The 14,391-nt window shown below is 32.4% G+C and overlaps 1 protein-coding gene across 3 annotated transcripts in view; it reads left to right on the top strand.

Annotated features, from left to right (window-relative positions):
• Positions 1–14,391, top strand: part of Dmd (dystrophin) — a 1,613,500-nt gene that overhangs the window by 140,661 nt on the left and 1,458,448 nt on the right. For all 3 annotated transcript variants that reach the window (XM_023715436.1, XM_023715435.1, XM_023715434.1), the window contains exons 12-14: positions 6,818–6,928; positions 7,339–7,512; positions 11,218–11,373. In XM_023715436.1, the coding sequence (XP_023571204.1) occupies positions 6,818–6,928; positions 7,339–7,512; positions 11,218–11,373 (441 nt within the window). The remainder of the gene's footprint in view (positions 1–6,817; positions 6,929–7,338; positions 7,513–11,217; positions 11,374–14,391) is intronic.

The raw sequence follows: 14,391 nt of genomic DNA on the forward strand, positions 1-14,391 counted from the left end.
CATCTTGTACAGCAATTAACCACTAAGAAGAATATATGCAGTGTATTATTTGTTGAAACTGTACTTCCGATTTGATTTGAAACTGTATCATTGCTATATGTTTATCAATAAAACTGTAGAAAAAAAAAGAATATAGAAATGAGTTTTTCAACAGTCTAACTACTTGATATAAATATGAACATTTTAAATTCCCTCCAATGTTTCTTGCTGTGTACAAGTTGTGCAGTCTTATTCTTACATTTTACTTCTCCTTCCAATCCACTGGTAACAGATTATAACTTTTTGATTCAGTGTTCATAAGTTTATATTGTTTTCATTTTTATGAGTCATGACAATAGTATGACTCTTTTGGGAGATTATGGAATTTGTCACTAGAATACTCATATCTCCAATATTATTTGTATTATCTTTGTTTTGTAATGCCAAGCATCTAAAATTTTATAGGGTAGTCTTTAATAAAACATAATATGAAAAGAAGAATGTTTGTGCTTGTCTATGAAACAATCTTTTGCAAATGAGAGGCCATGCAACCTAAGGTTTAATAGCCTTGTGTTAATTCCTTCTTAAAGTAGTAATAATTATTTTTCACACATTTGGTCATTTGTTCTATAAAAGTAAGGATACACACTGCATGGCCCAAATCCAATCTTTGCTAATATGCTTCTAACATCCTGAAATGATATTTTATTTTCTTATTTTCCATCCTCACTAAAATCTTTTCAAAGTCATATGCAATTTAAATTATGCCAGTTTCTTAAAATGTTACCACAATATAGCAGAAACTAATATTACCCTTCTTGGCAAAGCTTGTACCATAGGTATATGCCTTGTAATTTGCTTATATCTCTATAGTCTCCCTCCCCAAATAAAATTATTTAGAAATACATACACAGTACTCTTCTCACTGTGTGAAACTGAGTAGTACAAGTTGAAGAATTTGTTAACTGAATTAACTAAATGCTATCAGTATACAAATACCATAATATTTCAATTTTGTGTCACAAATATCCATCTGGAAAGTATTTTATTTTTAAATTTTAATTTAAGACATAGTATAATTTTTTGAAGCTCATGATTTTACTACTTGCGATGTTTCCTTTGGCATGGCAACATTTATAGTTTCATTTGTTAACAAAGATCATACATGCTTATGTTAAGTTGATTACTGGTACATAAGCTCACAAAATGTCTTCTTAGTGATGCTTTCTTCTGTGCTTTTATCTTATGGAATAAAAAAGCTAAAGGACTAAATGCATATTTGGTTTTCTTCTCTACTATGCTTTGGTTAGTGAGGGGATATGATGACTTTAAAAAGTACAGATGAGCACTGTTAAGGTTCACAATAGGTGCTTAACTCTGGTCACATTTTTTTAACTCTTCCTGTAATCTCTCCATTGTCACTGTCAACAGATACCAAATATCTCCTTCTTATAAGAATATATGTCACATCACTGACAATTTATGAGTAAAATATGTGCAAGCAACGTGAACAAATATTTTTACATAAACCATTGCATCTGATCTTTTATATATGTAATTTATAAGAAATTTCCAATATGCTGCCTAGATACTGTGATAAAGCCTCCTTGATTGTTTGTCCTAATCATTCTCAGAGATGAGGAAACTGAGGCTCAGAATAGTTCTGCATTTTGGTCAAGAGGACCTAGGAGTCAGAGCTGAGATTCGCATACTGATTTCTCTTGAGATGATCCCATCACCCAAGAACATCATGTTAGAATCATTCAACTTCTTGCCTTTTCAGAACCATATGGGGCTGGGGAGATGGCTCAGTGGAGTAAGCGCTTCCCTGGCAAGTGCAAGGGTGTGAGTTCAATCTCCAGTTCCACCAAAAAAAAAAAAAAACAGATCCATAATAATCCTCATAATCATAATAATCTCTTCTCTCTATATACACATACACATGTAATCCTTCATGGTTAATAAAATATAAGCTAATTTTAAAGTATTACATATATATTTACTGTTCTGACTATAAATTCCTTTGATTGATTTAAATATTAGAAGTAAAGTTACTATCTGAAATTCTGATAATGTTTTACTGTTAGTAAATTGTTTTTATTAGCATGTATTAGGTGTAGATCTTAACTCAATGTAATATTTTAAAACATGCCTACAGTATTCATTGATCAACTCCAACCTTTGTTTGTCTCTCTTCTACTCCCTAACTCCCTATAGTTCCAAAGGTGTAGTAATCAATATCTCATATTCAGGTAAAAATTGTCTAGCTTCCACATATGGAAGGACATATGGAATATTTGTTTGTTTATGGTTTATTATTACTTAATCTAATATATTAATTTCAGTTCCAGTCCTGTTTGGTTGCAAATCACAGGACTTTGTTCATCTTTATGGCTGAAAAATATACCCCATTGTGTTTACAACCACATTTTTTTGCTCACCTGTTGTTGGGCCCCTAGTGTGATTCTGTATATTAGCTAATGTGAATAGTGCCACAATAAGAAATATTTCTGGAAGTATCTCTTTGGTACCAGGGATCAAACTCAGGACCTTGCACCTACCGGGTAGGTACTTATGCCACTGAGCTATCTCACAAGCCTGGAAGTGTCTCTTTAGTATACTGATTTCTTTTTATTTGGCTATATCCCTAGATGTAGAATAGGTGGATCATACTGTGGATCCACTTTGGGTTTTCTGAGAAATATTCATATTGTTCTCCATAATGGTTGTCTGGTTTATACTTTTGCTGAAGTGTATGAGTTATTTTTCTCTACATTCTTGCCAACATTTCCTATTTTTTTTTTGGATAATAGTCAACCTATCTAATATGAGACAATAAGCTATTGGAAGTTTGCTTTTCATTCCCCAGATGGATAACAACATTGAATATTTTGTCATATGTTTATTGGCCCATTGCATTTCATTTTTTTGAAAAATATCTATTCAAATCATTTTTTATTTTAATTGGATTACTGTTTTAGTTCTTTTATATTCTAGATATTGATCCTTTGTTAAATTATTAGTTGAATAATGTCATTCTGTAGGTTGTTCCTTCATTTCACTTATTGTCTCCTTCACTATGCAGAAGGTTTTTAGTTTGATGCAACCCTATTAACCTAGTTTTGATCTTGTGTGCTTTTGAGATCATACCCCCAAAATCAATGTTAACATGATTATCTTGAAATTTTTCCTGTATTTTTAGTTTTAGTAGTTTTATGTGTTACATTTAACTCTTTTATCCATTCATGAAGTGATTTTTGTATTGGATGATAGATGGGGTCAAGTTTCTGTCATCTGCATTTGGATATTCAATTTTCTCAAGAAAGTTTTCAGAAATAGCTACTCTTTTTTCAACATATATTTTTCACCGCTTTCATGAGAATCGCATGGCTTAAATAGGTTAATATAGCTCTATAGTATACCTTAAAGTCAAAGTTATGATGAATTTAGCATTGTTCTTTTTGCTTAAGAATATTTGACTATTTCAAATTTGTTGTTTCCATGAAAATTTTAAGAGTTGTTTCTAATTACATTTAGTAAAGCAATGGTATGTTGATAAGCATTACATTGAGTATGTAAATTTCTCTATGTACTATGTATATTTTAACCTCCTTGCCATCCAGAAATATGGGAAATTTTTCTACATTTTGTGTCTTCTTCAATTTTTCTTTCATGAATGTTATATAATATTCATTGTATCGGTCTTTTACTTTGTTGGTTAAATGTATTAGCAGTTATGTTTTTTTATAGCTATTATAACAAGTACTGCTTATATGGTTTCCTTCTTAGCATGTTTGTCAGTGGTAATTAAGAATGTTTGTTTTTTGTATGTTGATTTTGTATCTTACGATTAAGATAAAATTATCAGCTCTAATAGCCTCACATTTTAAAAGTTCTTCATTTTTAAATTATAATATAGGACATCTTTAAGAATGTATTTTATGTTTAAATATTACGTTCTAAGTATATTTTCAGCTAGGATTGTGCCAATCTGTTTATACCATTCGGTGTCCTGTTAGCACATATTACTCTCCCCTAAAAGAGATTTTTAAGAAAATATGATGCCTTTCTCATCCAGTATATTATTTTAGAAGTGCTACATAGATGTAAAATTTAACATCTAACTGATGGAAAAACAAAAAGCAAAACTAGGGTCTGAAAATTTGTCATAAACACATAAGGATGTCTCAAGGAAGTTATAGTAAACAATAACATTTTTACTCAGAAAAGGACTAATGCCTGAGTAGCATTATTTATCATGGTTTTGAGGCTTGAAAACACTCAAGTCAATGTTCCTCCCTGTGAAGTTCTCTAATATATCTATAGTCAATTGTTGGCTGGTCCTATAGACTTAAAGCTCAATAGGACTCTATGTCCAAAATGTCTCACTCACATTACTAACAGGTGGTAGTTGACGAGGCACCGATTCACTGAAGCATTAATCTATGGTCTCTCCATGCCATGTCTGCTTTTCAGAACATGTTGTATTGGGTGGATTCTAGGCAGGAGCGTCCTAAGTGTGAATGTTCCAAAGAAACTCATACAGAAGCTGTCAAGCCAAATAAAGACTTTTGCTGTACCTGCAAGAGCCTTATTTGCCCTGTGTTCTATAGCTCAAGTCATTCAAAAGAGCAGGTCAAATTTAAAGGAGAGAAAAAGAATAGTAAATATCAGCTCTTAATGAGCAGTGGTAAGGGAGAACGTGGTATGGTGCTGTCCTTACAGCCATCTTCGGGAAACTCATCTAATTCAGACTGTCATTTTACTATCTTTCTATGCTTCTAGTTCTTTTTGCTCTTGCTGCTCATGGGCTATCTTTTGTTTCTTAATTCACACCACAGATTAGAACCTGCATGAGCACAGTTGTACAGTGTATATGATGTATTTTAGGCATTGCCAAAGTTTGGCTTGTCCATTCTAAATTTCTGACAGTGGATCTTCTACATTTGGGCATGTGTATTCTCTGTGCTCTAATTATATATGACTGGATGGTGGCCAGAATTCTATGGCACAGACATGGTTGTTATTTGATTACCTTTTTGAAGGAGTTGAGAATTTTCCAGCTGAAGCTCTTGACCAAAAAACCCTGACAGGGCCGGCCAAATAGCTCAGTGAATTAAAGTGCCTGCAAGCAGGCTCAGGGCCCAGGGATTCAATCCCTGTGGCCTGCCATCCCAACCCCACCCCCGGGGCACTCTGAGAGGGCAACTGAGACTGGACGTCGTGGCACGTGCCTGTAATTCCAGCTCTTGGGAGGCTGTAGACAGATGGGTCACTATGAGTCTAATTGAGTAGTGAGACCCTGAACACCCTAAAATTAAAAATAAAAATAAAAAAAAAACCTGACAGCATCTGCTATCCTTACTAAGCTTGTTTTTTGTTTGTTGGTTTGTTTTGTTTTGATTTGATTTTTGTTTTTTCGTTTTTGTTTTTTGTAGAACTGGAGATTGAACTCAGGCCCTTGAGCTTGCCAGGGCAGAGTTTATTCTACTGAGCCATCTCCCAGGCCCACTATGCTTGTTAGTTATTCTGAGTTGTAGTTTAAGATCCCTTCTGCTGTGACATCTATTAACTCCCCTGCATAAGAGTTACTTCAGCCACATACTCCAATTAAATTTTATAGTTTCTGTACTATTTCTTGCTGTGTAAATATCATTGTGCACTTAGATGGTTTTCTAACCATCAGATTATAAGAATCCATAAGAATAGTATATGACATTATTTTTATGCAATGTAGTTATTCAATGACTATATTGCATATAGTTAAAATATATGTATTTGCATTAGTCTTTCCTCTCTCTTATGAAAAGCGAGATTTGTATTACTTAATTCATAATCAATTTTCCTTTATAACTGTAAGAATAGGTATTCTATGGAATAATATTAATCTGTTGTAAAGACTGTTTACATCCTCAAGGATGCTTCCTCCACTGAGCCTAATTTCTTGGAATAATTCTTGTTTTTCAGTCCAGGACCATAGTTCTTTTTGGTAGCTGTTTTAACAAATCAAGTTAAAATAAATAAATAAGTAAAAATTAAAAACCTCACATTGTCTTCCAATAATTTGTAGTAGAATTGATTCAATTTGCTACAAATTAATGTTTACTAATATCATACAAAATGTTTTGTAAAATAACTGTACATAGAACGGTGGTAGAAGTTTATAGTTTCTTATCTAATTTATTTGACAACAACTTAATTTTACATTAAAATAATTTCACTACTCATTGATTGTTGCTGAAACTGATGGCAAGAAATGAATTATTTTATTGTTATGTTAATTGTACAGGATTTGATATAGATTGTAACTCAAAATTCATAAGTTAAAGAAGAATATACTATAGACTAAAATTTGATCAAAAAGCCCTTATTGGGTATAAAAAATTTAAAAATATCTGTATTACTGAAATTTCAAAAATTAGTATCAGACCAAAGACAATGCCAGCTGAGATGTTTTACTTTCCTTTGTTAGATCTCTAGTGTTCCTTAAAGTAACTGAAATATGGCGCAAAATGACTGAATAAGGAGTGCTAATGAGGAACATTATCAGCTTGCAAGTTTTCTTTGTATCTTGTCCCTCACAGAGCTCTCTGAAAGCTTGATTATCATCATTGAATCTGAATGATCATTTCCTCTTCATACTAATCCCATTGGGAGAGAAGTGAATCATTGCATTTTTCATAATTTATGGTAGGAAAAAATGCAATTGTTACTTTTGAAAAGGCTATATTGTAATAATGATTTAGGAGAAATGTTACATTCCATCTTCTTCAAAAATGAGTTGTCCTTTGCAATAGCTTGCAGAGAATCCTAACTAATGATGCTGTCCTCCCAACAGAAAATCCAATCAGATTTGACGAGTCATGAGATCAGCTTAGAAGAAATGAAGAAACATAACCAGGGGAGGGATGCTGCTCAAAGAGTTCTATCTCAAATTGATGTTGCACAGGTATGTTTTATTGACATAAATTCTGTAGCTTTATTAATGAACAAACTCTGTAGCTTGATTTATTCACACATAAAAACAAATTCATATTTGGCCATGTGATTAGCAAAATTGAGATTGATAGCACTATTCACAATGATACCTATCACTAGGAGCATTTTTACTATGTATATTTTAAGGATAAAATAGGTTAATTGATAACAGTTTATTGACTATCAGATGAAGAAATATTAATGAATTCCTCTCCCAAAAGTGTATATGTTTTGTGTGGGAAGATCAGGCAAAGCAGTTGCCTTTTTAAAACTTTATTCCTGTATAATACCAGAAATAAAGGAAAATCTATGAACCAAATAGTATTCGGTATGTTCTAAAAGACAAAATTAACCTGACATATCCTTACATTACCTTTACAGAAAAAACTGCAAGATGTTTCCTTGAAATTTCGACTATTCCAGAAACCAGCTAACTTTGAGCAGCGTCTAGAGGAAAGTAAGAGGATTTTGGACGAAGTAAAGGTGCAGTTGCCTGCGCTGGAAACCAAGAGTATTGAACAGGAAGTAGTACAGTCACAGTTAAATCATTGTGTGGTATGTATTTCTTATGACAAATGTTCAGCTTCCCTTTGAATTTCCTTATTAGGAAAGAGTTGATGATATTCTTTTATAATAGAAAGTTATTTTAAATAACTCTGTAGATTTAAGATTAATCACAAAATGGAGCCCAATGTTGAGAGACAAGAACTTTTACAAAAATAATAGCCATTTAAGACTTATTCTAAAAATACTCTTTTTGGCTGGATGTATTATGGCACACAACTGTAATCTCAGCCATCAGTAAACCAAGGCAGAAAGGTTGTTGCAAGTTTCAGGCCAGCCTGGGCTACATAGTGAACTAAGACCAGCCTGAACTATAGAGTGGAGCCTGTCTAAAAATGCCCTTTTTGAATTTTAATTCTGCTAAAGACTGTGTAAGATACAAAATCGATATCCTTGGTTTATTCTAATGGTAGTTTGAACCCAATTTATATGAAAATCTTGAATAAAGTGTATTAATCTATAAAGAACAACCATAGTGGTAGCTGTCATATAGCCATAAGCATTTCAGAAATAGTGATTTTGGCATGTATGTTAAGTGATGTATAAAAGTAATCTCTAATTCTCAAGGTTACCTGAGAAAGTATAAAGACAAACAACTTTGAGGGACAAAACAAGATTAAATAGTAGGTGCTCTTAATTGTAAATACTAACATCTTTTCATTCTTCATTGCTGAAATACTATCAGACAACACAGACAGAATTAAAGGGCAAGGAGAAAGACATTTCACCTGGAGTACAATCCCATTAGTTTTTGGGATTTGCCAGCAGTGTCCTATACTACAGTTATTAAAAATTCACCAAGTTAGATGATCCTCTGACAGTTTAAAAGCTGAAGTGTGAGAGTATCTGCTGGAATAATATAAGTGCTATTGAAACTCAGTGTGTATTAGGGACAATCATGTTATACATTCACATGAAATAAAAAGCCTGAATGCTAATAAAACCAAAGAGAAGAAGTTTATTGATTTAGTACTTGGTGTTTTAATTGGTGCTTCTGTACCTATCACACAGTATAAATGAAAAAAATCCTTTCAGAGTTCACTCACATAACTATGCATAGCAGGAAAAGCTTTCTTTTGACCAATACTTTAAAATAAATGCATATAGTCATTTGTGAAAAATATGAATTAATCTTATACAATAGCATGTATTGATCATTTAGACTATATTTTAGTGGTAGAATTTCTTTAAGTATCCTTATTCCTTAAAGAACCACCTTTAATATAATAATATATTGATATATGTGAACATAAGGATATTTTAGTCAAGAAAGTGTAGGAAAGCATGGGAAAAATTTTAAAATGTTCAAACTAATTGAAAATAAAATCACCCAATTACACTATTATAGAGATTAGTATTTGCTAAGTGAGAGCTGTTGATTCTCTTCTAGGAGCAAATATTTAAAATTACCTCATAAAATTTAATAAGAGTAAATATAAGCTGTAAACAACTCTATGTGTATTAATACTAAGGAAACAGCTAGAGGCGCTGGTACATAGTTTATGCTTCTAGTTTAAATATTAGGACCAATCCAAATACTCTTTTCTTGATTGTCTTTGCTTTACAACTTTTGTACATTTTTGTACTTAATATGCTTTATGATATATATGGTAATAATAACCTTGCCTTCAAGAGAATTTTGTCCATTTAAACAAGTATAACTGGGCCAGCCAGATAGCTCAGGAGATTAAAGCACCTGCTTAGGCAGACACAAGGGGCAGCAGCTCAAAGCCAGGCCTGCCCTGCCGGCCCTGATTGAGATGGCATGGTGGCACATGAGTGTAATCCCAGAACTTGGGAAGCTAAAAAAGAAGGATCACTACAAGTCTGATCTGTGTAGTGAGACCTAGTAAACCCTGTACTAAATATATATATATATATATATATATAGATAGAGATAGAGATAGAGATAGAGATAGAGATAGAGACAGAGATATAGATATAGATATCTTACTAACTTGAGCATAACTAAAAGGATTATTTCTCCTTTGTGGTTATAAATATATTTTGGTCTATTGACTAGGACAACTGTAATGGCTAATAGTACCATCAGTGAACTTTCATAATCAAGGTAAATCAGTAAGAATTTTTTTTTTACATTTAAAGAGTAATCATTTTTAATCTGATTCCAGAATTCACATAATTGATTGCCAAAAAACAATGAAAGGTTACAGTGTTTCTAAATACTCATATATGAGTTACATTTTCTATGATATAAATAAAATATATGAAGGGCTGACCGAATAGCTCAGCGAATTAAAGCACCTGCAAGCAGGCGCAGGGGCTGGGGGTTCAATCTCCAGGCCTGCCATACCGGCCCTGCCCCTGGAGCACGCTGAGTTGGCAATTGAGACTGTGCATGGTGATGTACCTGCAACCCCAGCACTTGGGAGGCTGTGAACAGGAGAATCATTACGAGTCCGATCTAGCAGTAAGACCCTGAACACCCTGTATACCCTTCCCTAAAATACAGAAAAAAGATACTAAAATCATTTGAAAAGCTCCGAGAAGTCACAACATTAATAAAGAAATAACATTATTCGTCAAAAAGAGGATTAAGAGGGCAGTAGGTTATACCTATAACCTTTGTTAATAGGCAAATTGCTCAGACTTTCCAAAATTGTTTTGCTATGGACTTTTATTTTAAATTGAAATGAGAAAACCAATCCAGATTTTGTCCTAATTTTAAAAGACAATTACCTATTTCTCAATAGTAATAAGTTGTTAGTTTTCAGTTTTCTTACTGAATAAGTAAAAGTAGCAATATACAATATAAACAATTATATGTAGACATATACACATCTACATAGTTAGATTAATACATTTACATATGCATGTATAAAATATACATCTTGGCAGTAGAATAGCTACAAAACAAAATTATGACTTCCAGTGTCATTGGAGGTATAATAGGTAATATAGTTGCATTCCCAAGTTATGACATTTGCAACAAAAGTCTTTGATATAGCAACCCACTCTGAATCAGCACATATGTCCCTTGTGATTCCAATAAACATGTAATTTAATTAATATTCACATGTTTTGATAAGCATATTAAAATACTTTTGTCTAAACCAAAATATATATGGGGGTCGGGCAGATAGCTCAGTAGAATAAGCACTTGCCTGGTGAGTGCAAGGTCCAGAGTTCAATCCCTAGTACCACAATAAATACATAAATTAATAAATAAATATTTAAACTTACTCATTTCCTAATATCGGATAGAACGTATATTAAAGGTGTGATATGACAATTTAGATATTTCATCCAACTAAAGTATAAATGCTGTGAGACAACAGTAAACATGCCTAACCTCCCTATCACTGCATTTCCAATGGCCTAGTAAAATCTGGTATGTGTGGGCCCAGTGAGGTCGCTCAGCAGACAAAAGTACCTTCTTAGGCAAGCTTACGCAAGTGCAGTGACCACAGTTGGATCCCAGCACCTATGCTGGGCTGGTCCTGCCTTCAGGAATCACCTTAATTGCTCTTCCATGGTACCAGATTTATTGGAACAGTATTTTGAAGCTATTATAAATATCTAGCATTTGCATCTTCTTTTAATGTAATATTTCTCTTGTACATAGCCCCACAGACCTGTGTAATTTGCATGATGTGTATTTTGTTCTTTAGTCTAATTAATTTAACACTACAGCTTGTTATAATATACTGTGTTTTGTTTTGTATTTTAACTTAGAATTTGTATAAAAGTCTGAGTGAAGTGAAGTCTGAAGTGGAAATGGTGATAAAAACAGGACGTCAAATTGTACAGAAAAAGCAGACCGAAAACCCCAAAGAGCTTGATGAGAGAGTCACAGCTCTGAAGTTACATTATAATGAGCTGGGTGCAAAGGTGAGCACATATGACACTGAAAATACTATGTTGCACTTTCCTTGGGATTATGGACAATTGTTTGTGTACAGGAGGTATGATTAGAGCCTCAGAAATTACAATTCTCATGCTCTTTCTCCCTTTCCCTCTCTTTATTTACAGATATCCATATGCAATGTGTATGAGAAAGTATTAATTAGTCATGAGTGTCTGCTCATAATTTCATAGTTTGAAAACTAAGACAAGTTCAGGGTTCTTTCTGTTGGCCTATCATTGAGTTTTAAATGGCTAATTCGTTCTAAACTTTCCCTATTTGTATTATATAAACCTACTTATAATGACATGAAAACTGTTCAATATTACTATCAAATCTGTTAATAGATCTACAGAGTTGACACCATCCATGTAGGCCACATTTGGAGCAATGCGTTTCGCCCATACCAAAGAAGGCCATGCATAGTGCACCACACTTGGCTAATAAGATAGTATAGAATTGAACTGTCTCATTGCTATTTGTTTCTCAATAAAATTATGGAAAAAATAAAAATAAAAATGAAGAAGTAAGAAAAAAAGAAATACATTCTGAAGTGTTTCAACTTTTGGAAAATAAAATATTTGACCATTCTGCTGAGGCATGTGGAAAGAATTGAGGAAAAACATGAAAAATCGAACAAGAAAACTTCATGAATCATATTATTCAATAAAGGAAACAAAATCATAGTATAAAATTTAACACTCTGTTTAATGAACAAAATTCAGGTATCACAATGATATAACTATTGATTCATTCCAAAACAATATCTAAAAATATAAATATCAGTGGAGCAGGAATAGCTCAAGTTGTTACAGGAGATCATGGCTATGGTGTAAGGCTGAGGTGTGAGGGACAAAGGTAGAATTTCTGTACCTGGTTACAGAAATTACCTTTTAGAACTTCCTAGAAATAAAAAAACCTTGGTAAGAGTACTACAGAATGGCTTTGTGATGCCCTGGGCATTTAAATATACTAATTTCGCAGTATCACAGCCCCATACTATCCCAAACTGAATTTTTAACAAAATGTAGAGTGGGATTCAAACATTCACAATGGATCTGTACAATTACGTTTACATTTAAATATGTGGATATAATATGATAAAAATGAAAATTAATATAGTAAAAAAGATAGTATAGAAAGACAAGGAAAATGTATAGCTCTGTGATTGTTTTTTTTATTGCACTGATAAGAATATCATAGACAGTTTGCTTATATCTTTCCATGTCTTTTTTCCAAAGCTGTGAAACCTCTTGAAGAATTACTTCACTCCCCTTAACCCAAATACTCTATAGATTTAGAAACTTTTGAAGACTCAAATCATGGTTATAAACTGCCTATTCATTCCATTGCTTCTTTTTCTGAGCAGAATCCCATTTCTTTGCTTTCACCTGACTGGTCTTTTTGTTCCCATCTAAAAAATCTTTGAAAAGACTTACATCAACAAACCTACTTACCACTGTTTTCTTCTGGTTGTTTTATACTTTTAGATCTATATTTAAATATTTAATGTTTTAGTTGATATTTATAAAGTGTAATATAAGGATGTGACTTCATTCTTCTTCATGTTGGAATCCAGTTGCTTTTTTTTTCCCCACCACCATTTATTGAATAGACTTTCTTTCCCTGTTGTGTACTCTTGGAATCTATTGTGAAGAACAGTTAACAATTAACAATATGTGTGATTCACTTCTGGGCTTTCTTTCCTGTCTTTTTTTCTATGTATCTGTTTTGATCCTAGTGATACATTATTTAAATTACTAGAGCTTTGAAGTCAGGTAGTAGCATCACTCTAACTTTGTTTTATGTTTGTTTGTTTTTGCTCAATACTTTGCTGTATATCTTTACTGATTCCACATAAAATTTTATTACTCCCAAATTATCACTGAAATTTTATATAAGAATTGCATTCAATTAGAAGATAACTTTGGGTAGTACAGAATTTTAACAGTATTTTATCTTAATCTGTGATCATAGGATATCTTTATATTTATTTTTATCCTTTCAATTTATGTTATCAATGTTTATACTGTTCAATATATTTATAAATTCCTTAATAAATTTATTTTAAGCACAATTTTTATGTTACTTTAATTGTGACATTTTCTTGCTTTCCTTTAGGAATCTATTGTTAGTGTATAGAAATGTTACTGACTTTATTAGTTAGAATAATTTTTGTTACAATCCTTCTGATATATATATATATATATATATGTTTATATATATGACTATTTCATCTGCAAACTCAGATAATTAAACTTCCTCCCTATTTTATGATTATAAAAAATAATCACAAATACCTTAGTTGTGAACATCAAAATTTGACCTGCCATTTTTTCTAGCATCATTTTAAGATTTTCTGTTCTTTCTGTAAGAATTTCTAAATCTTTTACTGTTAGATCTGGTACAAGAAAAGGATGTCCTCTATCACCACTCCTATTCAATATAGTTCTGGAATCATTAGCAACAGCCATTAGATAAGAGAAAGAAATAAAAGGAATAGGAATGGGTAAAGAAGACCTTAAATTATCATTATTTGCAGATGACATGATACTTTACTTTGAAGACCCAAAAAACTCCACCAAGAAGCTACTAGAATTAATACAGAAATTCAGTATCATAGCAGGTTATAAAATCAATACCCAAAATTCAGTAGCATTCCTCTACCCAGATGACAAACACACTGAAAGGAAAATTATAGAAACAATATCTTTTACAATAGCACCAAGGAAAATGAAATACCTTGGAATTAACCTAACAAAAAAAGTCAAAGGACTTTTCAAGGAAAATTACAGTACTCTTAAAAAAGAGATCATAGAGGATTTCAGAAAATGGAAAGATATTCCATGCTCCTGGATAGGAATAACCAACATTGTGAAGATGGCCATCCTCCCAAAATTGCTGTACAGATTTAATGCAATCCCTATCAGACCACGACCAACATACCTCACAGAGCTAGAGAAGTCATTCCTAAAATTTATTTGGAACCATAAAAGACCTAGAAT

Source organism: Octodon degus, unplaced genomic scaffold (assembly GCF_000260255.1).
Source record: "Octodon degus isolate 3935 unplaced genomic scaffold, OctDeg1.0 scaffold00041, whole genome shotgun sequence".
NCBI lineage: Eukaryota > Metazoa > Chordata > Mammalia > Rodentia > Octodontidae > Octodon > Octodon degus.